The sequence below is a fragment of the Geotrypetes seraphini genome, chromosome 1, assembly GCF_902459505.1.
Source record: "Geotrypetes seraphini chromosome 1, aGeoSer1.1, whole genome shotgun sequence".
In the NCBI taxonomy this organism is placed as follows: Eukaryota; Metazoa; Chordata; class Amphibia; order Gymnophiona; family Dermophiidae; genus Geotrypetes; species Geotrypetes seraphini.
Window position 1 is genome coordinate 152,541,467 of NC_047084.1, and position 25,766 is coordinate 152,567,232.

The following is a 25,766-nucleotide window of genomic DNA, read 5'->3' on the forward strand; positions in this document are numbered from 1 at the left end:
TAAATTACCAATGTGATGGGGAACTACTGTTGTTTCAGGAAACAAGTCAAGAATCCTTTTTGGTCAGCTATTTACTCTGATACTGTTTTTCTTTGGAAGGAACTGTTTTGTGTTCCGAAAATAGATGAAGAAGATACTATTTTATATTTTTGTTATGTTTATTCCAACTTTGTTTATCTAATTTAAATAGGAAAATCATGTAACAATATCATATGATACAGTGTTATTTGGAATGATGATGAGAAAAAAAAGTCAAATTTCACCAGAAAATAACAAGCTTTTATTAGTCATGACAGGGGTTGCCATTAAGCATATAACCAACAATTGGAAGAATTATAGTAACCTAAATTATACATTTTGGTGGAATACAATATGTCATATATTCAAAATGGAAAGAGCAATAGCAATACAAAGAGGGACATATACTAAATTTATAAAAATATGGGGGCCATTGACAAAATATTGTAATGAATAAATAGTAAGATTTCTTTTCTTCTTTTCAATATCTTCTTTGTGACACACAAGAAGGGGAAGATAGTGAAAATAAATTTTACAAAAAAAAGATATAATATGATTTATAATATGTAATGAATGATTGGAAAGTACTAGAAGGGTGGGGGGAGGGAGAGGGGATAAAAAAAAAAAAAAGATAAAAATATGTTTTGAATATTATGTATTAGATATAAAAGTGATATTGTATATTCATTAATTGTATTTCAATATTTTGTACACTTTATGTAAAATTTAAAATGAATAAAAATTATATTAAAAAAAAAAAAAAAATTTAAATAGGATTTTATGTAAGTCATAACTAAGGATAGTTATGACTAAGTATTTTAAACAAAGGTTCCAGATGGGTCTATTCCTCCTTTTGTACATCTTCAATGCAGGACAGAAACAAGGAAAGAGATAATTCAATATAATCCCGTTATACCGGATTCGCTAATAATGGAACCTTGTGTATAGCGGACGAGGTCCACTGGTCCCGGCCAAGCGCCATTATAAACATACAGAAAATCATTGGATATAGCAGACTCGCATATAACGGACTTTCGGATATACCGGACAACTATTTTGGAACCCCGAGCTGCTTTTAGCTGTAGTTTTATTCGGCTATAACGGACATGCAGGCTCCACCTACAAGGCATGTGGAATGCCGGTGATAATAGTATCAAAATGCAGCCCATAAAAAAAATGACATATTTTTCTTTCCAGTACAGTGTTCTGGTTTGCAATCATTTCGTGCCATACCAATATTTTGCTGAGTTTTTTTATTGATGTTGCTGATATGCTTGTGAAGTGACTGTTGTTCATCGATTTACGTTGTTTCAAGTTGCCCTAAATAAAGTTTTTTTAAAAATGCAACTCTGGATATAACGGACTGTTTTTCCAGGTCCCTTGAAGTCCGTTATAACGGGATTATACTGTAGTGCTCTCTTAAGAATGACCTGGATATCTGTAGATTCTTAAAAGCTCCCCGAGTGCACCCATGAAAAGGTAGGCTTTAAGTGACCTTTACTTTGCAGTCCTGTAAAATCTGGAACCTGAGAACGATCTAGTTAAAGATTTTAGTTTCTAGGATGTTTTCCACTTTACATCAGTCTCACAAGGTGTAAAGTAGCACTTACAAAACTGAGTCACAGCTAAGCTTTGTGAGAGAGGGGGGAAAAGAATGCATGTCATCAGTTCGCATCGCCCATCAAAGTCCATGCTGTAACTAAGCCTGTGCATGTTCCACTGAAAGCAGGGGATCGTGCTAGTGTCACAGCTGATGCTATAGGAGGGACAGGAGAAGCTTGTCTGTGGCCTCTAAAATAGGGGTCACAGACAAAGATTAGTAAGCCCACACTAACCCCCAGACCAGTCAGAAGGATATTCACAATGAGACATGACATGCAGAACCACCAGCTCTGGGGAGTTGGAGGGGAAAAAAACTCCTTTCTCCAGCACACAAAAAACTATATGAGGCAGTCTTTCAAGCATCTAGCAATACAGACACAAGAGCTGCAAGGTTATTTACCTGTAAATAGCATTTTTATGGACTTTTGTGGATGACTAATCTTTTTAGGAAAGATAGAGATGGTCGAAAAGTAGCTCTCTAGGACGGCTTGAATCCAAGATGGCGGCAGCATAGTGGAACGCTCCTGAACTAGATCCGAGCTTTACTAGTTTACAGCAAAGAAATGCCTCATATGAAGAGAAAAGGGAACGTGCGGTCTGAACCCTTGGCAACAAGCACTTCCCTACCTGCTTAGCGGTCTATGCAGAGTTTTGTTTACACTTCGTCCCCACTATTTCCTGAAGTTGCTGTCTCATCGGCAAGAGGAACCGGCATAGAGCTGGACTTTGAAGCATCTCTCTCTCCTCCGGGTTCTGTTCCTCCGCCACCAGTCACGGCATTGCTGGGGGTTCCTGATGAGGAACACTCAATTCGGGAAACCCCAATCCAAGGGGCAACTACTGCAAGACCTGAAGAGGAGCATGGAGAGCTGGAAGGGGTACTGCAAACTACTCCCCAGCTAGTGAAACCTGTGGCAATTACTCTGGAGAGCATTTGGGAAGTTCTCCAGTCACTGAACACCATAGTATCAAGATCTTCAAGTGAAATTTAATCACTTGTGAGTACAGTTGAAAATCTGGGGAGGAAACTGGATGGGACAAAAGCTGAATTTTCTTCTGAATTAAAAAAGGTCTCAGACAAGACAGACTAACATCCGGGATGGTAAAGGAAAGGATTTTATTAATAGGAAGATTGAACAGATTGAAAATTTCAATCGTAGGCTAAATATAAGAATTCTGAATTTTCATAAATCCCTGGTGATGACCTCCATTGATTTATTTAAAAAATACTTGAAGTTCTAGGTTTTCCTTTTGAAAATATTCCGCCGGTAAACCGTATCTACCATTTGCCTGTTAAAAAAGAAATGGAACCTGAACCAGGGAGTTTACAAATAAATCCTATTGATCCTTTAAATGTAACGGAGTCAACTATTACTGAAAATACAGAAAGAGCGACTTTATTAGTGTCATTCATGTTTGAACAGAACATTAACTCAGTTTTCAGAATGTTCTTTAGAAAATCCCAGTTACCATTTTATGGGGAAAAAAGTCTGGATATTTCCAGACGTTACAAGACAAACTCAAGAACAAAGGAAGTTATTTCTTGCCATGAGACCTGAGGTGGTTTCTCTGGGTGCCTCATTTTTGCTTTCTTATCCTTGTAAATGCATAAGATAAGATACCTGGGGGTGAAATATATGTTTTTGTCCCCAGATCAACTAAGGGCATTTAATGACATGAAGAAATTGGCTACTGGAAATATTTAGTGTTATTGAACAGTTAAAATAGAATGTGGGATAACAGTTAAGCCATTAACTATAATAAAACCCTTAGTGTGCCTCCGCATGCGCAGTACAGGGAAGCATATCAGCATGCCCAGCAGGGAAGAGTCTCAGCACACGATACGTCGCCGTCGGGGAAGCAGGCTTAAATCGGCGGCGGTGGCTAGAGGGGCAGAGAGAGAGAAAAAAAAAAGAAAGAAAGATGGTGTCGGGGAAGCAGGCTTAAATCAACAGCGGGAAGAGTCTCAGCACACGATACGTCGCCGTCAGGGAAGCAGGCTTAAATCGGCGGCGGTGGCTAGAGGGACAGGGAGAGAAAAAGAAAGAAAGAAAGACGCATCGGGGAAGCAGGCTTAAATTGGCGGCAATGACTAGAAGGGCAGGGAGAGAGAAAGAAAGACAGACAGATAGGGGGCAGAGAGAGAGACAGAAAGAAAGACAGGATGCAGGGAGAGAGAGAAAGAAAGACAGACAGACAGGGGGCAGGAAGAGAGACAGAAAGAAAGAAAGACAGACAGACAGGGGGGCAGAGAGAGAGAGACAGAATGCTTAGAATGAGACGTCGATCGAGGTTCCTCCACCACCACCTCTCAAGCAGGTTGAGTAGCTGGAGACCCGGACCTGGAAGGACGAGGTGAGGAGTCACTGGAGGACAAATGCAAGACCTAAAAGGTTTTGCTCGTTGTGCCTCGACAGAATGTTCAGACTGGCTTGCAGAAAGCAGGGTCGAGGTCGAGACAAGCTTGGCAAAGACAAAGGTAAGCTGCCTGGTCAATATGGCTTGCAGCATATCCTCGAAGACAGGCACCGAGACCAATGACTCTGGTCTAGAAAGTGCAGCAGTGAGCTCCCGAGGATAAGTATTCCCTATTTTTGGAGGCACGCTTTGGAGGGGGTCTCGTAGAGGCTGGCACGACTGCACTCATTGCCTGGACTGCCTGAGACTCAGCTGGAAGCTTCTTAGCTATCGTACCTGCGGAGGGAAGAGCAGACTTGCCTGAGGACGAGACCTTAGAAGGCACAGCAGACAAGGCCTTCACGGACGAGGGCGATTTGCTCGAGGTCAAGGACTTGGCCGACGAGGCCACCACCGAGGTCGAGGCCTTTTCTGCAGACAGCTCCATGGAACCAAAGAGCTGCTGGATCTGGACATGACGTCTCCAGAGAGCTCTTTTTTGAAAGGTAGCACAGCGCGGGCAGGACTCAGGACAATGTTTAGGTCCCAAGCACTTAATACACCAACGGTGCGGGTTGGTGAGTGAAATCGCCTGGTTACACTGGCTACACCTTTTGAAGCCCGTAACAGGCCGGGACATAGAAAAAAAGACAGCCGCAGCCAAATGAGGGTCAGCGGCAGGGCCTGAGCCTAAGCCCCACCGGACAAGGACCGACGGAAAAAAGAGGAAAACTTTTTTTTTAATTGACACGCCGCACAGCGACTTAAAAATAAAATAACAAATTAAAGGCAAAAAGCCACGGTGCGAGAAGGCAGAATTCGAAGTCAGGCAGAGCTGAGAAACACAAGTGCTTCTTGGCTCCACGAAAAAAAGAGAACTGAGGTCCCTCAGAGGAGACGCACGACCTACGTTCGGTGGGAAAGCACTCGCGCATGTGCATTGCAGCACTCGTGAACTTTTTGAAAGTTCTTCAAGCAAGTCTGCTTGCGAGGCTGTCAGCTATGGGGCTCCGTGAATGACGTCACCCACATGTTGAGAATATGCTGCCTGCTTGTCCTGGGATAATAGTGAAATTCCTAGAATCTAATGGGTTACAAGATCCAAGGCAACATGGCTTTACTAAAGTTAAATTGTGCCAAATGAATCTGATTGAATTCTTTGACTGGGTAACCAGAGAATTAGATCGAGGAAGTGCGTTAGATAGAATTTTCTTATATTTCAGCAAAGTCTTTACACAGTTCCTCATAGGAGGTTCTTGAACAAACTTGATCAGCTAAAGTTAGGACTCAAAGTGGTAGACGGACAGACGTCAGAGAGCGGTTAAATGAATTTGCTTGGAGGAAGGAAAAGTAAATAGTGGAGTGCCGTAAGGATTGGTGCTGGGGCCGATTCTGTTCAATATGTTTGTAAGTGATACTGCTGAAGAGTTAGAAGGTAAGGTTTGCCTTTTTGCTGAATATACCAAGATTTGTAACAGATCCCAGAGGGAGTGGGAAACATGAAAAAGTATCTGCAAAAGTTGGAAGAATGGTCTAAGGTCTGGCAACTAAAATTCAATGCAAAGTGCAGAGCGATATATTTGGGGAGTAGAAATCCGAGGGAGATGTATGTGCTGGAAGGTGAGAGGCTGATATGCACGGACAGGGATAGGGATCTTGGGGTGAAAGTGTCTGAAGATCTGAAGGTGACAAAGCACTGTGATAAGGCGGTGCCTGTAGCCAGAAGGATGCTGGGCTGTATAGAGAGAGGCATAACCAGCAGAAGAAAGGAGGTATTGATGCCCCTGTACAGGTCATTGGTGAGGCTCCACTTGGAGTACTGTGTTCAGTTTTAGAGATCGTATATGGCTAAGGATATAAGAAGACTTGAAGAGGTCCAGAGGAAAGCAACGAAAATAGTAGGGAGTTGACATAAAAAGTAGTACAAAAAGAGACTAGAAGCCTTCAACATGTATATTCTGGAGAGGAGGGTCAGGGGTGATATGATACAGACATTTAAATATTTGAAAGGTATTAATATAGAACCAAATCTTTTCCAGAGAAGGGAAATTGGTAAAACTACACTTGAGGTAGATGGGTGGTCGATTTAAGAGAAATGTTAGGAAATTATTTTTCATAGAGAGGATGGTGGATGCCTGGAATACCCTCTCAAGTGAGGTGGTGTAGAAAAATGGTGATGGAATTCAAAATAACATGGGATGAGCACAGAAGATCTCTAATTAGAATAGGAATAGACAAACTTTCACAGTCTGAATCCCTCAAAGGTGATAGTTTGGATAGGCTAGAATGAGTTCCAACTCCAGTAATTGGAACTTAAGAACAGTACCGGGTGGACTTCTAAGGACTATGGTCCAAAAATAACAAAGAAAAAAAGACATTTTAATTTAATCATGAAATTGTAATGCATGTAATTACAGGGCAGACTGGATGGATCGTTCAGATCTTTATCTACTGTCATTTACTGTTACTAAGATTCTCTTGACATGAGCAAAGTCCTGGGAACTGCACATTCTAGAACACCATATCAACCAGAATACTAATATGCCCCTTTCAACCCAGGTTGGTATATTTACAGCTTTATTGAGGAGGGTCAGTGCTGCAAATCCATAAAACTATCAACCTGTTAAGGCCAATTCCAAGTAATTATCCTCATCTGAAAAGGGTTAAGTATTTTAATGCATTCACCTACTTCTACCTAGCAGATTCATACTTAAATGGTGCCTATCAAAATAAATAAATTAAAAAAATACAAAAGGGCAGCCCAAAAGAAGAAGTAATATACTTGGAAAAAGATGGAAAATGTGAAGCACAAACAAACCAAACCAAAGCCAAAAACCACTAAAAGATTTAGCATAGATATAATGTACCTTCAAGCTAGGAAAGATTCTTAAAGTTCATATAACAAAAACTTAAGATTTCTACCTTTCTGCACCATATATACAATGTGAAAGATGCTACTACAGAATAAGTGTATATTTAATTCCTAATACTCAAAGAATGTGAGGTATTTATTAAAATTAGTACTAATTGTCTTGTTTTTTTATTTTTTATTTTAACTTAATTTTTAACCAAATGTAAATCGCATTGGATTTGGATTTTGTGATCAAATCAAATATTTTAAATAAACTTGAAGGTGGTAATAGTTATGATCAAAATACAGGTAAAGCAGATCAAGGCAGCTTGATCTTCAACTTGAACCTCATGGCTAAATAAAAAAATACAGCCAATATCTGGCAATTCTATGGGAGGTGGATTCCCCACCCCTCATTAAAAAAAAAACCCCACAACAACTAAAACTAGAAAGACAATCTTACCTTGGGTTAAAAATATATTAATTCGTAATACAAGACTAAAGCTAAAAAGATTAAAGACAAACCAGTCTCTTGTAGAGCTATGATTGAAAAGGTCAGAGATTCTTTTAAATTTTGGGTTGGTAGCTGCTTCTAGGTAGAAATCTAGAATCTTCCACCTTCTCAAAGCTCCTTAAAGAGGAGACACCAGCAACAGAAACTTAGGGCACTGCTTCTTTTCCTCCTGATTCAAAGGGGAGGACAACCACGCAAGAACCAATTAATACATACAGAGAGGGCAGGGAAGGCCTCTTCGTCCATATGCTGCATCTCATAAAGTGAACGGGACTCTTCAATAGCCTGTTTCTCTCGGCGCTCCTCTGGAGATAGCCCAAAGTAACCACCTTCTCGACTAGTGTAGTCCAAATCTTCGTTCCTTTCACGATCCAATCTTCTATATGAAAAGGCAAAGTTTTGGTAGCTTAGAAAGCAGCCCTTTCACAACAAAGCTTTCCCACATATACTAGAAAGGCAGCAGTTGCCCCCCCCAAAAACAGGAAAAGAGTGCTGCACTAACACAATCAGTGCAAAAATCTAAGCAATATGCCAAAGCATAATAAATAATTTGTGAATAAAGTGTACCCTCATTGTGAGGTGATAAGCTTGCGAGACTGGCTCCGAGTGCCAATGCTTAGCTGAGTCAGCTCACCATTTGGCCGCACAGCATCACAGGGTACACTAGTGTGCTCATGTTTCTTCAACGTTATGGTGATAACGCACCCAAAAATAATGAAATAATGTGATGTCAAATAGTGTAGCACTCTTCCCCGTTACAAGCCTCCCCAATAGATTTTACTGCAAAATTGCCAAATAACTTAGCTTTCATCCACGCTTGAAATCAGAAGTTTAGCATAATCAAAACAGGAGCCGCATTGTATAACTATGGCCCCCATCTCCATGGTTCGACTAGGCTTGGTTTCAGAGACAAAGAGCCCCTTCCTCAGGAACCCGTCGCTAGTCTTTTAGATAGAAGCCGCTAAATTTTTCAAAAAGATATTTTTCTTGGGCGCTAACCCCCAAGATGGACCCTAGCATCTGGTTATTCTTCCTAATGTGCATCGCTTTGCATTTGTCTACATTAAATTTCATTTGCCACTTGGACGTCCAGTTTTCCAATTTCCTAAGGTCTGCCTGCAATTTTTCACAATCCGCATGCATTTTAACAACTTTGAACAGTTTAGAGTCATCTGCAAATTTAATCACCTCAATCGCCGTTCCAATTTCTAGATCATTTATAAATAAGTTAAATAGAACCGATCCCTGCGACACGTCACTATTTACTCTCCTCTATTGAGAAAAATGGCCATTTAATTCTACCCTCTGTTTTCTATCCTATAACTAATTCCTAATCCACAACTGAACTTTGCCTCATATTTCATAGTTCTTTAATTTTCTCAGGATTTTCTCATGAAGAATTTTGTCCAAAGCTTTCTGAAAATCTAGAAACACTATATCAATCGGCTCACCTTTATCCACATCTTTATTCACACCTTCAAGGAAGTCAAGTAAATTGGTGAGCCAAGATCTCTCTCGGCTGAACCCATGCTGATTCTGTCCCATTAAATCATGTTTGTCTACGTGTTACACAATTTCACTTTTTTATAATTGTTTCCACTAGTATGCCCAACACTGAAGTCAGGTTTGTAATTTCTAGGATCTCTCCAGTATCCTTTTTAAAAATTGAAGTAACATTGGCTCCTATTTCATCACATTACTGAAGGATACATAGAAAAGTAGCAGTAGCTGTTCGCAGGGTCCATAGCAGCCTTAAATATTACCTGGCTGTCATCTGTGGAGGAGTCCGGCTCTGGGTTTTGTGCTCAGTTGGGGAGTGCTGGGATAGTGGCCCAGTGGGCTGAGTGGAAAAATGGTGCTGCTGGCTTCCTGCTACATGCTGGAGTCGAGGAGGTAGTGACTGTGACTTCCCAGGCTTGCTCTGAGGTTTTTGCCCTCGGTGGTCTGCTTCTATCACACATAGGACAGAAAAATTTAAACATTCTTTAAGCAACTATAGAGACTACCAGCCAAGAGCAAAAGGCAGAATCAGAAGAGAAACAGTGGCTCTCACCTGGTTGTAAATTTTGGCTACTCGCTGAAGGAACCTTCTTCCCCTTCTTCCCTGACACAGTGTTCCAGCCATCTGTGTTGCTGGCCTGCACTAGTGGTTTGAGGTTTTTCAGTGGGACCACCTGCCTAGGAGAAATGACAAGCATCCAAAAAACATGTAATATCAAGCCTACCTGCAACAGAGATGCTAGCATACAATCATGTATTATTATTATTATTATTATTATTCTTTATTCTTATATACCACCATACCCAGTGAGTTCTAGGCGGTTTACATCAATTAGCAAATGATCTGCATTGAATAGCAGATTTACAACAAAATTAGAAGTAGGTTTACAAAATTAGAAGCAGATTTACAGCATAATTAGAAGTATTTTTAACAGCAAATTGCAGGCTGAATTACGATAAATTACAGTGATTTGCCGCAGTCAGCTGTGAAATTACAGCGATTCTTAACTGTCTGCAAAGAGGGCAGGTTTACAACAATATTACAGAAATTGCAGGTTTGATCGAGCTAGGTAGGGGAGGTAGAGAGTGGGGGAGGGAGGGACTGGTGAAGGAGGAAGGGGGCAGGGGTGGGGTAAGTGTCATGTGAGGTGAATGGATTATTAAGGGTCGTGTTTGTACTTGCAAACTCACTTTTCAGAATTGCTGAAAATCCATAAATGAATCTTTTGCCAGAGCAGTAGTACACCATTAAAAAAAACACATTCAGATAGGGCAACCTAAGACCAGAATGTTCCAATCTTGAAATAAAGCATGTGGCGCTGAAGAGTATCAGAAGTAAACCCCCTCCTTTAACTGAAGTATGTCTCATGCTCAGATGTGTCACTTGCATGCACAGTGACAATCTGATCATAATCGATATCCAGTCAATAGTGAACATTTTCATTTATTTTTAGCTTTTCTCATAAACAAAATACCAGAGACACACTTAAGTACAAGCGATAATCCAAGATTACATCACATGTGCATACAAAATCTTATCTTCATACAGTCCTCAATTATAAGGGGGGCAATGAAGTCAAAGCCCACGGAAATGTATTCTTAAATCTTCATACAAGAAAAAGTGCAAATAGTGATCTGCAGATGCACGTCTATTTTCTTTTTTTTAATATCTTTATTAGATTTTCAAACTACAGTTTTTGGTGGAATTCGTTGTGTCACATTTATAAAATGGAAAGAACAATAGCCATACAAAAAGGGAATTATAATAAATTTTAAAAGATTTGGGGGCCATTGACAAATTATTGTAATGAATAGATACCATTTTTCTTTATTCGTACAATGGCAAATGAGGGGGTGGGGTGGGGGTGGGGGCGTTTTTAGCACATGCAAGATATTACTGCACGCTACACGGCTAGAACTAACGCCAGCTCAATGCTGACATTAAGGTCTAGCGCGTGTGGCAATGTAGCGTGCGCTATTCCGTGCGTTAATACCCTAACACAGCTTAGTAAAAGGATCCCTATGTTGCTTAGCTTCTGAAGTGCTTCCCATATACTCTCCAACATTATCACTGACAGTTTCATTAGCTGGGAGCTAACTTCTCCAACTCCCAGCTTTCCCTGCTCTCTCACACATCTCGCAGCTTCTGCCCCTCAAAACAGAGTCTCCCCTGCGAGAATATTTTTGCGGGGTTCCTTCAGCATAGATCTTTTATTAAATGTTTAGATCAGTAGGAAAGAATATTTTATATGATATATGTGATTGCATGTGTTATGGTAGGGATGGGAGGGATAATTTTATTAATTATCATTGAATATGATAGAAATTCAAGTGATGTATTCAATTTCAAATGTCACTTATTGATACACTTGTAAGTTGTAAAAATGAATAAATATTTATTAAAAAAAAAAGATTTTCAAACTACAATTGTGCAACAAGTAATTCATATACATAAAATATCACAAGACAAGCACAATAAACTTTCAGACATTAATATACAATTAAATTTTTCCCCATCCTCCCACCTAATACTCAAATAAAATAAAACCCACAAGAAACTATCCATATATACCCTGAATCAAGTTCCAATGTAACTCCCCCACCTCCCCCAACCCACCCTAGATGTGTATGTTTACAAGTCTATAAAATAAAATCAATTATTCTTCCTTACAAAATTTAGCCAATGGCTCCCAAACATCCATAAACTTTCTGTAACGCCCTTGCCATGAAACATTCCATTTTAAAAATATAACACAGAGATTCCCACCAAAAATTGTAACTTAATCGATCCCAATTCTTCCAATTCCTTAAAATATGCTGTATGGCAACCCCTGTCATTATAAACAGAAGTTTGTTATTTCGATTAGATATTTGGCTTTTAGCTCTCATCAATGTACCAATTAAATTGATGTCATATGTTAATGCCACTGGATTTTCCAATATGTTGTTCACTTGATCCCATATGGACCTCCAAAATTTAAGTATGCATGTCTATTTTCAGCAAAGACACAGCTACATAAGAACATAAGAGCTGCTCTACTGGGTCAAAATCAATGATCTAAAGCTCAGGAGGATGTTTCTAACTGCCAGTCCGGGACACAAATATTTGACAGGGTACAAAAAAATGGCAAGATTCCATGCTACTTAATCCCAAGGATAAGCAGTAGATTTTGCCAGTCTATCTTCATATTTTATGGACTTTTTCTCCGGAATTTAGACATATTTTAAATGCAACTACATTAACTGCTTTTATCACTTGTTATGGCAATGAATTCAAGAGCTCAACTATATATCTTGGGATTATCTACCGGGGAAGACACTATTAATTGGAGAGGATACAATTACTAAAACTAATGAGACAGATTAAAATAATTTAAAAAAAGCCATCAAAACAGTGCCAACTCCAATTAAAGTACCACATGACATGATCTTTGTTTCTGTACTTTAACTTAGGCAAAAGCCCCAATTGTTCTCTTCCTAGAAAATCCTCATCTGTATGGCCACATACAGTAGCTACAAATGGAAAACTGGAAACTAGCTAATAATTAGCAAGATCGCCCAGCAGTAACTTTCTCCTCTTCAATAAAGGTTTCAATGAATTGCACTTCAATATATCTCTACTGAGACATAAACAGAAGGCGGCATCAGACAGCTCTTAATAGCCATGCCCGACACAGGTCCATTATGTTTCCTTTAGAAAAATTCATTTATTCATAGTGTGTATTTATCTTCAAGTGGAATACATTATACACCCAGATAAATGAAGAGGAGAGAAAGAACACAGAACTTTCAAATGTCTACATCTCTCTAACAGAGTGACTGAGCTGGGATGTATAAATCCTCTTTCACTCAAACTTTGAAAATTAGTGCTACAATTTCACATCTACTACTACTATTAGGAAAGATTAGGTTCTTACCTTGATAATCTTTCTGGCAAAAGGCACATCAAGTCTTGACCAGTAGGTTATTCTTCTCTAACCACAAGTTCTGTAGAAGACAGCTACCATTGTCAGCTCCGCCTCCTTCCTCACTGGGCTGTACTGTAGCTCCTCAGTTTGTCTCAAAGCAGTTGTAAACCACTATAAGAAGAGAAATAAGGAGACGTATGGGGAATCTCCCTGACAAATCACTTCTTTCTGCCCTGCAAAAATTATTGTTAAACAAACTGTCAAAAAAACAAAAACAAAACCCAGTACAGAAAACAAGGTGGAAAGAACAAGACACCTACCTGAGTGCAACCAGCACTAACACCTATGAATCTCTTACTCTCACTTGCCTCTTAACAATGGAGGTGTCTTTTTATTCTTCATATGTCTGACTGGAGAAGATCCCAACCTTTGGAAACCCATACCTGTTTGATGTTTTTCCTGCCCCCTCTTCCCCTCATTTATTTTTATTTTATTTAACGATGTAATTATAAACTTTCCACTCCCCCCTCTCCCTCAAATTTGCATACATCAATGTATTTGTCTAATTTATGTTCAACCTTTTCTTTTACCTCCCATTCTTAAATTTATTTTAACATTTTTAGCCTTGTAAACTGGCCAGATATATGATGATGGTTGGTATATTAAAATGTTATAGTTGATATATTACAAAAATATCCAAAAAATCAAGAAAAGGATGCCCAAAATAAATCACAAAAAATTGCACCCTCCAAAATACAGGACAAAAAAGTCACCTTTCTTTACAAAAAGGGAGAAAAGACCTCAGTGTCTAATAGGGGCTCTTTAAGCTTCCCATATAGACAGGCTAGTTTTAAACAGAATTTAATCCTAGCAGACACATCCTTGGTCAGAAAAACTCCCAATTAGTAAGTGAACCTCTATTCTAATTTTCTAATAGTTTTATATATTTTCTTATAGTTTTATATATTTTTTTAAACTTTTTTTCAAACAACAATTGTCAAAAATAGAAGTCACTTATCTGAGCCCTTCGATATTCAGGTGTAGTCCTGGAGTAAAGCAAGCAGGAAAAACTGCTCTATGGAAAAAAGCTATCAGTCAAAACATTCTTCCAATATATTTTGGAGTAGATCAGGCATGGTGCCTATTGAAAAATACTATTGCAGAAGCACAAGATCTCTACATTCCGAGGATTTCCAAAGATCGGAGAACTAAAGGCAAAGGAGAACCGGCATGGCTTACCATACAGGTGAAGGAAGCCATAAAAGAAAAGAAGGACTCTTTCAAAAAATGGAAATGCACGAAGACAACCGAAGCCTGGAACAAACATAAAGATAAACAGAAGAAATGTCACAAGGCGGTGAGGGATGCAAAACAGGACTATGAGGAAAAAATAGCCCGGGAGGCTAAAAACTTCAAGCCCTTCTTTAGATACGTGAAAGGGAAAAAACCTGCAAAAGAGGCAGTGGGACCCCTGGACGACAAGGGAAGAAAAGGGTACATCAAGGAAGATAAACAAATCGCAGACAAACTAAATTCCTTCTTTGCGTCCGTCTTTACGAAGGAGGACACCTCAACAATACCTGAAGCGGAGAAACTGTTTACAGGAGAAATAGAGGACAGCCTCACCACAGTTGAAGTGAACTTAGATCAGATATACTACCAGATCGACAAACTTAAAAGTGACAAATCCCCTGGACCGGATGAAATTCACCCGAGAGTCTTGAAGGAATTGAAGGTTGAAATCGGAGAGTTATTGCAAAAACTTGCAAACCTGTCAATCAGAACTGGTCAGATACCAAACGACTGGAGGAAAGCGAACATCACGCCAATCTTCAAAAAAGGATCGAGAGGAGAACCGGGCAACTATAGACCTGTGAGTCTTACGTCTGTCCCCGGCAAGATGATTGAATCACTGATCAAGGATAGCATAGTTCAGCACTTGGACACACACGACTTGATGAAACCCAGTCAACATGGATTCAGGAAAGGGAAATCGTGTTTGACGAATTTACTCCAATTCTTTGAGACCGTGAACAAGCAAATTGATAGTGGAAAGCCGGTGGACATAATATACTTGGACTTCCAGAAAGCATTTGACAAAGTTCCACATGAAAGACTTCTCAGGAAACTACAAAGCCATGGCATAGAGGGAGATATACAAAGATGGATAGGCAAATGGCTGGAAAATAGGAAGCAGAGAGTGGGCATAAATGGGAAGTTCTCCGACTGGGAGAAAGTGACTAGTGGTGTACCCCAGGGCTCGGTACTTGGGCCGATCCTTTTTAATATTTATATCAATGACCTGGAAAACGGAACATCCAGTGAGATCATCAAGTTTGCAGACGACACAAAACTCTGCCGGGCAATCAGATCGCAGGAGGACAGTGAGGAACTCCAGAGCGATTTGTGTCGGTTAGAAAACTGGGCGGAGAAATGGCAGATGAAGTTCAATGTGGAGAAATGCAAGGTAATGCATTTAGGCAGTAAAAATAAGGAATACGAGTACAGAATGTCAGGTGCAACTCTGGGAAAAAGTGAACAAGAAAGGGATCTGGGTGTACTGATAGATAGGACCCTGAAGCCGTCGGCACAATGCGCGGCAGCGGCAAATAAGGCAAATAGAATGTTGGGCATGATAAAGAAAGGAATCTCGAGTAGATCGGAGAAAGTTATAATGCCGCTTTATAGGGCAATGGTCAGACCCCACTTGGAATACTGCGTCCAACATTGGTCTCCCTATCTAAAGAAGGATATAAAACTGCTGGAGAGGGTGCAGAGGCGAGCAACTAAACTAGTGAAGGGTATGGAGAAACTGGAATATGAGGATCGACTTAAAACACTGGGATTGTTCTCCCTTGAGAAAAGGAGACTGCGTGGGGATATGATCGAGACCTTCAAAATACTGAAAGGAATCGACAAAATAGAGCAGAGAAGATTATTTACATTGTCCAATTTGACACGGACAAGAGGACATAAAATGAAGCTAAGGGGGGGCAAGTTCAGGACTAATATCAGGAAGTTCTGCTTCACACAGAGAGTGGTTGACATCTGGAATACTCTCCCAGGGGAGATTATTGCAGAATCGACAGTCCTAGGCTTCAAGGGCAAACTAGATGCATATCTCCTTGAGAGAGGCATATAGAGATATGGTTGGCTATAGGGTAAGCCAGGTGTATACCTGGCAGGGCCTCCGCGTGTGCGGATCACCGGACTTGATGGACCGAAGGTCTGATCCGGAGATGGCGCTTCTTATGTTCCACCTATCCCCGCCCGTCCCCGCAAGGATCCTCTCCGTCCCCACCCATCCCCGCAAGGAATTATCTGAATCCCCGCCCATCCCCATAAAAAGCAGCAATTACTTCTGACAGGATCATCAATTCCACAGTTTCTTTTCTGTTTGTGCTGCTGTTTTCCTTGTGGAATCTCTTTGGTGGAACCCTTTTTTTGTTTTCTGTTCAGATAATTAACTTATAAACCCCCTCTTTTACTAAGACTGACGTGTCCATTATATTATATGGACGAACCCTGCTTCCAAAGCCTTCCATCCCCGTGGGAGTCCCGTGGGCCAGAGGGGGGCCCCCATGGGAGTCCCGTGGGTTGGGGGGGACCCCCGCGGGATTCCCGCGATCCCCGTTCCCATGCAGACCTCTACTTTCTACCAGAATGAAGATTATCGAGGTAAAAACCTAATCTTTCCTTCTGGTGCAAAAGGCACATCAGTCTTGACCAGTGGGACGTACTAAAGCAGTCCCTTGAGTCTAAGGCAGGGTAGATGAGCCTGCTGTGAGCACCGAGGACCCAAATGTGGCGTCCCTTTGTGTCGCCATATCCACGCTGTAAAACTCTGTAAAAGTATGGAGAGTGGACCATGTAGCTGCCCTACTGCCCAGGATTCTGCACATGAAGAAGCCATATTTCTAATGGAATGTGCCTCAAAGAGATCAGCCTCTGTTTACCACTGATGAAATTGCCATGCGAATCCATGTGGAAATAGAAGCCTGGTGAGCACAAAAAAATGAGCAGAGACAAAAATCATTTGTTACCTCAAAGTAATAGATGTTCCTAACATCCAGCAACAACAAACTCAGGGGAGGGAAGTTTCGTAGAGACGTCAGGAAGTACTTCTTCACGGAACGAGTGATAGAGCATTGGAACAAGCTTCCAGTACAGGTGATCGAGGCCCGCAGTATCCCAGACTTCAAGAACAAATGGGATACCTATGTGGGATCACTGCGGGAGTCATACCAATAAATAGGGTCGCTAGGATATAGATTTAATAGAGCAGGTCAGTAGATTTAAGGGGGCCAGTAGACTTAAAAGGGGGTCAATGGTATGGGCAGACTTGATGGGCTGTAGCCCTTATCTGCCGTCATCTTTCTATGTTTCTAACAAACCTTTGTCTCTTTTTTCTTTTTCAAACCTGTGGGATGGAACACGGGTAGCCGGATTTCCTGATTTACATGGAAGGCCGAAACACTTTTAACAAAAAGAAAGATACCATGCGCAGAGAAACTTCAGCCTCTGTAAATTTGAGGAATGGCTCTCTGTATGAGAGCATCTGCAACTCTGAGATTCTTCCCACTGAGGCAATAGCCATCAGAAAAACTGTCTTATTGGAGAGTCACCTCCTGCAAAGGCTTGTACAGAACCTTACTGAGGCCCTGCAAAACAATACTAAGGATCCATAACAGAAAGGGTTGCTGTACAGGAGGATGCATCCTACGTATGTCCTTCAAAAACCTGGTTACATCTCAATGAGAAGCCAGTAAAACTTTCACCACTCGAGCCCTAGCACAAGAAAGGCCTGGCACCTGCACATTGGAGAAAAGCTAGGGCCACTGGCATCGGAACTCTTATTCTCATTAGCACACCAGCGTTGAAACATTTTCCAAGCCTTGGCATAGACCGCAACAGTCATAAGAATAGCCTTACTAGGTCCATCAAGCCCAGTAGACCATTCTCATGATAGCCAATCCAGACATCTAGTACCAGGCCAAAACCCAAGGAGTAACAACACTCCATGCTACCAATCCAGGGCAAGCAGTGGCTTCCCCCATGTCTTTCTCAGTAACAGACTATGGACTTTTCCTCCAGGAAATTGTCCAAACCTTTCTTAAAACCAGCTAGTTATCTGCTCTTACCACAACCTCTGGCTAGTTTTTCAGACCTTAGAAGGGTAGCTATGATCACCTCCAGGTAGCCCTTCTGCACTAATGCAGCATACTTAAGCACCATGCCATAAGCTCAAAGCGTTCCAGATCCTCCATGAGAACCAGATCCTTTTTTTTTTTTTTTAATTCTTTATTCATTTTACATCTTACAAGTGTATCATAAAATAACATTTAAACTTATACAATATCACTTGATTCTCTATCAATTTAACTAAAATCATAATATTTAAACCCTCCCTCCCAACCCTACTAATTCATATGTAGTACATATATCATATAATATATTATATATTCTGTCCTATTAATCTAATAATTTAATATCAAATCAGAAATCCCCCCCCCATACTTTGTAATTATACCTATTAGGGAAAAATGATAATCCAATAATTACTCATTACAATATTCTATTAATGGTCTCCAAACCTCCTGAAAGTTATTAAAAATTACCTTTCTGCAAGGCTAACATTCTTTCCATCTTGTACATATGACATAATGAATTCCAACAAAAACTATAATTTAATCTATTCCAATTTTTCCAATTAAAAGTAATCTGCTGAATGGCAACTCCTGTCATAATAAGTAATAGCTTATTATTCTTTGCAGAAATTTGACTTTTCTTCCTCATTGACATTCCAAATAATATAGTATCATAGGATAGAGCCACAGGATTTTCCAACAAACAATTTATTTGGCCCCAAATCGATTTCCAAAAAGCCAAAATGAATGGACAATTGAATAATAAATTATCTAAAGTCCCCGCTTCGAAATGACAATGCCAACATCTATTAGACTTAGAGCTATCTAATTTTTGTAAACGAACAGGTGTCCAGAAAGCTCGGTGCAACAGAAAAAAACAAGTTTGTCTCATAGATGCCGACATTGTACAACTCATCCTCCAAGACCAAATTTGTAGCCATTGCGATATAGTAATTTGATGCTTAATCTCAATGCTCCAAATAGACCAGTTTTTGTTTTTTTATTCATAAATCCAAATATCAATTTATACCACTGTGCGGCCTGGTGTCCCAAGAAGTCTACCTGAAAACACAAGAACTCTAGACTATATTGATTATTAAGATTTTTCCATTCAGGGAACCCTGCCTGAATGGCCTGCTTCAGTTGCAACCATCTATAACTTTGTGATTTATTAAGACCAAATTTATGTTGCAATTGTAAAAAATCAAGCAGTTTACCATTAGAAATAACATCGTTCAAAGTTCTTATACCTGCCATAACCCAATACTTCCAGATGAGCTTAAATCTGCCTATTTGAATCTTGGAGTTAAGCCATATAGTTTGATTTGTTGATTTATGTATAGAAACAGGTGTTAAATTATTCACAAATCTCAAAGTTTTCCATGTATCAACTAACAGTCTGTTTTCTTTATATATCCTAGGCATTTTGATACTAAGAACATGGTTTAATCACAGAGGAAAAATGAGTCGCCATTCCAACCACAACCAGTCTGGAATATTATCAATAGGCTCTGGGAGGACCTAATACATACCTTGGCGCAAAATATAGGTTTGATGATACCTATAAAAATTGGGAGAATTTACCCCCTTCCCTAATTGACTTTTGCAAAGACACTAAAGCAATTCTAGCAATTTTACCAAGCCAAACAAATTTTGTAAGAATACTATTTAACTTTTAACCCTGAAAAAAAACTGTTATCATACCCATTTGGTAACAAACCACAGGCAATATCATCATTTTAATTGTTTGGATTCTCCCCCACCAAGATAAATGTAAAGGATTCCATTGCTCACACATTTCTGTTACCTTCTTTAATAAAGCTTTTTCATTTACTTTCAATGTGTCTTCCAGTGTATTTTTTATCCAAATTCCTAAGTATTTTATTCCATCTTCCTTCCATATAAAGGAAAATGAGTCAAACAAACCTTTTGTACAATGTACACTGAGTGGAAGAACTTCAGATTTATTCCAATTAATCTTATATCCGGAGAACTTTCCAAATTTCTCTATTAATTCAAGCAAGCCTGGAATGGTTGTTTCAGGGTTTCTCAAATGAAGCAAAATGTCATCTGCATAAGCAGAGACCTTATATTCCCGTTCTGAATAGGGAATACCCTGTATCTCCTTTGTCTGTTGAATAGCTAATAACAAGGGTTCTAATACAATATCAAAAAGCAAATGAGACAAGGGACATCCTTGCCTAACCCCCCTCTGCAAACAAAACCTTTCTGAAAAATTATTATTAATATATAATCTAGCAGTCGGGGAGCTATACAAGGATTGAATCATCTGTATAAAACCTGTCCCTATACCAAACCACTCCATAGCTTGGTACATGAAGATCCATTCCACCTGATCAAATGCCTTCTCTGCATCCAAGGAAACAGAAAAAGCTGGATCTTTCATATCTTTTGTTAAATATAACATTTGAAATGCCAATCTGGTATTATTAGAAGAATGTCTCTGAGCAACAAATCCAGTTTGGTGCATACCAATAATATAAGGGAGAGCCTTTGCTAAGCGCAAAGCCAAAAGTTTAGCCAAAAGTTTGCCATCTACATTAATTAAAGAAATAGGCCTGTAATTTGAAACCAAAGTAGGATCTTTATTTGGCTTTGTCGAAACTATAGTTAAAGATTCTGCCATAGTGCCTGTAATATAACCTTTATTTAGTTGAGTCTGATATAAATTTAACAAATATGGTAATAGGGTAATTTGAAATGATTTAAAAAATTCCACCGTAAAACCATCACCACCTGGAGCGGATCCAACTCTAAGGGACTTCAACGCTGTTTGCAATTCTTTTAATGATATAGGCTCTTCAAGACTTTCTTTTATATGTTCAGGAATTTTAGGTCCCTCTAACAATTTTAAAAACTCTAAACCATCTTTTTCTTTATCCGAATAAGGCTCAGAATAAAGAGCCTTATTTTAAAAATTGTTTTAAAATAGGTTCAATTTGAGTATAAGTATCATCTTTCTCATCTTTAATGACAATTATTTTTTATTTTATTTTTTTTTTGCTTTAAGATAGTTTGCCAATAATCTTCCCGCCTTATTTGAATTTCCATAATACAAAGCTTATTGAGAAAATAAATCATTCCTTACCAATTTGGAAGAAATCTCATTATATTTACATTTAGCTTTTAAAAGATCCTGGAATGTAGAATATTCCCAATTATCAATCAATTTCCTTTCCAAAAATTTAATTTCTTGCTCCAGATTAGTAAATTGTTTTTTGACCTGTTTCCTAATATGTGCCGAAAAATGAAATAATTTGACCTCTCATGGTTGCCTTAAAAGCATCCCATAAAATTTCTACAGAGATTCCATCAGAGGCATTAATTTGGAAATATGAAAATTTTATATGAAAATCTTCACAAAAATTTGGATCTGCAAGCAGTGTATTATCGAATCTCCATAAAGGTCTATAATTGTTTTTATCTCCTATTTTAAGTTCAATCTACATCCCTCCATGATCAGATAAAATAATTGGGTCTATGGAGGCTTGTGTTATCTGTTGTACTAGTTGGTTTGAAACAAAAATGTAATCTATTCTTGAAAATGATTTGTGAATATGGGATCAAAAAGAAAATTCCCGTCCATCAAAATGAAGTATTCGCCATATATCTTTCAAATCACAAGAATTTACAAAATTATCCAAACCCAATGATTTTTATAATTTCACTAGGTTTTTTTATCCAACAAAGGATCCATAACAGCATTAAAATCCCCAGCCACTACTAAGTTAGAGGTAGCCAGTGGTAATACCAGTTGTTGTAGAGATTTAAAAAATTCATTTTGGTTCGTATTTGGGGCATATACATTAAAGAGCGCCATTGTAGTATTTCCCATGCTCATTTCTACATGTACCCGTCTTCCTAAAGGATCAGAAGCAACTAATTTAAATAAAGCATTACATTTTCTATTCACTAAAATAGCTATTCCAGCCTTCTTCCCTATTGCAGGGGCAAAAAAACAATGCTTTACCCAACCTCCCTCTAGTTTTGTAGATTCTATATTAGATAAGTGAGTCTCTTGGATATAACAAATATCGGCATCCTGTTGTTTTAAAAATAATAATGTTTTTTTCCTTTTAATCGGATGGTTGAGGCCATTAACATTTAGGGAATATATTTTAAAATCCATTATATAGTTTATATATACTACTTATAAATATCTTCCCATAATTCAAATTGCAATGAATATACATTGAACAATCACTTTTCCCCATTCTAAGAACTGAAATAATCCCCCCTTATCCCCCCAATCCCTACCCTCATATCCCCATCCCACCTTTTACCCCAAAAAGATTAACAGTGAAAACTTGGAAACGCACATTTGATATCAGGTGAAAAAGAACTCCTCACAGGCTAAATGTTTTTAAAAAAATAATTATACAATATAATAAGCCATTAAGTTATATCTTCTAAATCATAAATTATATATTTTTAAACTAACTTTGATACCTACGCATACATACCCATTAAAAATATTATTGATATTTGTAAACATTTAAATAAACACCCTATAAGAATTCATATTATCTAAAAAAATATATATATTTGTGCATCTTCATAAAATAACATGTTTAAATAAGTTATTATTAAATTATATCCATTTCCTGTAATCATGTTTAATAAAATTATTTGTAAAATTAATATAATAATTAGGTGTAACTCTAATATCAATACATTAGACAAATTATAATTTAAAAAACTCCACAATTCACAACATCCCTTCATACCAATATTTCATCTAATAAAATATTTTGACAAAATGAACTATATATCAATTTATCCTGCTACAGAAGGGATGAATGAATTGGCAATTTGAGACTCTTGTCCCTCTGCCAGCACACTAGATCCATGTACCATGGCTGATGTGGCCAATCTGGGGCAATCAGGATTACGAACCCCAGGTGGCTTGCTATTCTGTGAATGGTCTATCCTGGGCCACAGGGAAAACATGTACAATGGCCCTCTTTCTGGCCATGGTTGAATGAGAGCATCCAAATCAGCATATCCAGTCTTGAATCTTTGGCTGAAGAAATGATCTACTTTCTTGTTGGTTGCTGATGTCATCAGATTGACCGTTGGTCATCTCCATCGACACACAATGCTGTCAAACGCCTTCCAGAACAACGACCACTCCCCCAGGTCCAGTGTCTGCCAGCTGAGACAGTTGGCCTGTACATTGTCCAATCCCTTCCATGTGCTGCTGAAAGAGCCTTCAGGTAAATGTCTGCCCAATGGAACAACAGGGCCTTAGTCACAACAGAACGCTCTTGGTGCCTTCCTGCCTGTCGATATAGGCCATTGATTTGGCAGTCTGAGAAAACCCTGACCACTGTGCCTTTCAGGGAGTTCACCAACATCTGTAGCGTCAGACAAACGGCTCACAGTTCCAGTTGGTTTCTACACCATTTCCTCTGAGATCAACTGACATCCCTGAACTGGATATGACCCCTGTAATGACTCTCTCCCCCCACCTCCCAGTCATATAGGCTGGCAACTGTCATCAGGATCACCAAACAGGATATGCGGAGTGGCTGGCATCCCTTTAGTTGGAGCCACCAATGCAAACTTTTGATGCGCCTTCACCATCCAGGACAGCAGCTTCTGGATCAAATCCGCTTGTGGAGAGGGCACATATGAGCTTTTGCCCAAGAGACAACCTTTGTGGCTGCTGCCATCGACCCTAGCACCTGGAGATAGTGCCAAGTCTTAGGAGTTGGCATCGCCCAGAGGTCTGAAATCTAGCGAGTGAGCTTCAGTTTCCATGTCTCTGAAGAAAAACACGGTCCTCTGTCATGTTGAAACAGATTCCCATAAACTCTAGGAATTGAACCGGCTCCAGATGGCTTTTCCAAAAATTGAAAAACCAACCAAGGACCTACCAAGGACCTACAACAGTTGTAAAACCTGTGCCATTGTTTTTTCTCCATCGGACATTGATCAGTAATCAATGCAGGTGCAGGTATGGATGCACCTGGATCCCAACCTTGCAGTGATGTGCAACTACCATGACCATCATTAGTGGTTGCGCGGGAGGGGGGGGTGTTACCCTCAAAGAGCACACTATGCTTTGTCAATTTAGAAAAGAGGTAAAAACTGTACTATTTGCGCGTGCTTTTGGCACAAGCAGTGGAGGCGTATGAGATTCTAATTTTTAGTGTTGGACTGTGGTTGGCACCAGTTTTGAACCGTCTTTTTGAAGATGTAATTTTAAGATTATGTAAAGAAGTTCAGATGTTTTATGATTTTTATGTGTATTGCCATTGTACTTTGTTCTTTGTTAACTGCTGTTTGTGTATGTTCACATTGGTCCCCGCCTAGACTTGTAGGCAGGTGGGCTACAAATAATTTGAAATAAATAAATAAATGTCTGGACGCTAAGGAGAAAAATATTGTCTGAGCCTTAGAGCTGCTCATGCCAGAACACTGTGCAGCTGAGGTCTGCAGGGCGTTCTACCCTTAATTCCTACAGAAACACTGTAAAACTCCAGCAAAGCCACCGGCTTTTGAACCGTCAGGTCTTCTCTCTGGTCAAGGGCTACCACCACCTCTTTACTGGCCTCTGCCTGAGACCGTGAATATCTGGAGTAGAATGGCCAACTCTGTTAGGTAGTCGGGGGCATTGTCTATCAGGATTTTAAAGGCAGGGATGCCTAATTTAAACTTTATCCTTGAGGTTATGAGCAGCCAATGTAGTTTCATAAAGTAGGGCTGTAGGTGTTCCAATTTCCATAGTCTATATACGAGTCTTACTGCTGCATTTTGAACTACTTGTAGATGTGATAGCAGTGTTTTAGAGCAAAGAACAAATGGTATATTACAGTAGTCTAGTCAGGATAGGATTAGGGGTTGAACTAAAATTTGGAATGCCTCTATTTCAAAGTATTTTCTGATATATCTCAGCTCTCTCATCACAAGGAAAGTTTGTACGTGGCTCTTCATGAATAGGTGGTTATCAATTTCTACTCCTAAGATTCGGGACTGTAGTTCTAACGGAAAGTGTTGTCTACTGTAATACTAGGAGTGTAGTGTGGATCCTAAAAAAATTTGGTTTTGTTCTTATTTAGTTTGAAGCAGTGGGTTGAGGTCCAGTTTTCCATGATGTGGATACATTTTTGGACAGTGGTGAGAGTGCTGGCTAATGCAGCCATTACAGGGAGCATGATCATTATGTAGTCTGAAATGTTTTATACATGCAAGATCTAGGTTGAATATTGATGTGAAAGTGGGGATCCTAGGGGGACCACGCTAGAAGGGTGCCAGCTATAAGACATTTCACTACCCTTACGTACAGCATAGTGCCTAGGAAAGGGCTGGGCCGCTAAATCCGAAATCACTGAAGATCTCGGACATTTGATTGAAGTTTACCAGGTCAAATTGGATTATGATTGTACTGTGACCTTTGCTTAGTAGTATTCTGCCATATGTTACTAGTGCAGTGATTTTTCCTGAATCCCAATTGTGAAGGGTTGTAAGTAGCATCTGAGTTGTTCTGTGACCATATCTTTCCATCATTTTGATAAATAGGGAGATGGAAGCTACTGGCTGATAATTGGCCACATCAAAGGGGCTTAGTTTTGGGATCTTGGGAATGGGCATTAAGATAATTTCTCCTCCTGGTTTGGAGAAAAGGCCAGTTTTTAGGTGGTAGTTGAGCCATTGGGTTATTTTTCCTATGGTTGTCGGGATGGCTGCTTTGATAAGGTAAGGAGAAGCCGCTTTGTATCTTTGAATTCAATTTCTTCAAAATCATTCCAAGATCTGTATACTGGTATTTCCATAGGTGGCTTTGTTGCAGTGGGTCTAGATGG

General features: G+C 39.4%; 1 protein-coding gene across 6 annotated transcripts in view; it reads right to left on the reverse strand.

Annotated features, from left to right (window-relative positions):
- OTUD4 (OTU deubiquitinase 4) overlaps positions 1-25,766 on the reverse strand; it is a 214,915-nt gene that overhangs the window by 79,369 nt on the left and 109,780 nt on the right. For all 6 annotated transcript variants that reach the window (XM_033940020.1, XM_033940021.1, XM_033940019.1 and 3 more), the window contains exons 12-14: positions 9,436-9,560; positions 9,146-9,332; positions 7,599-7,761 (exon numbers count right to left, since the gene is read on the reverse strand). In XM_033940020.1, coding sequence (XP_033795911.1) covers positions 7,599-7,761; positions 9,146-9,332; positions 9,436-9,560 — 475 coding nt within the window. The remainder of the gene's footprint in view (positions 1-7,598; positions 7,762-9,145; positions 9,333-9,435; positions 9,561-25,766) is intronic.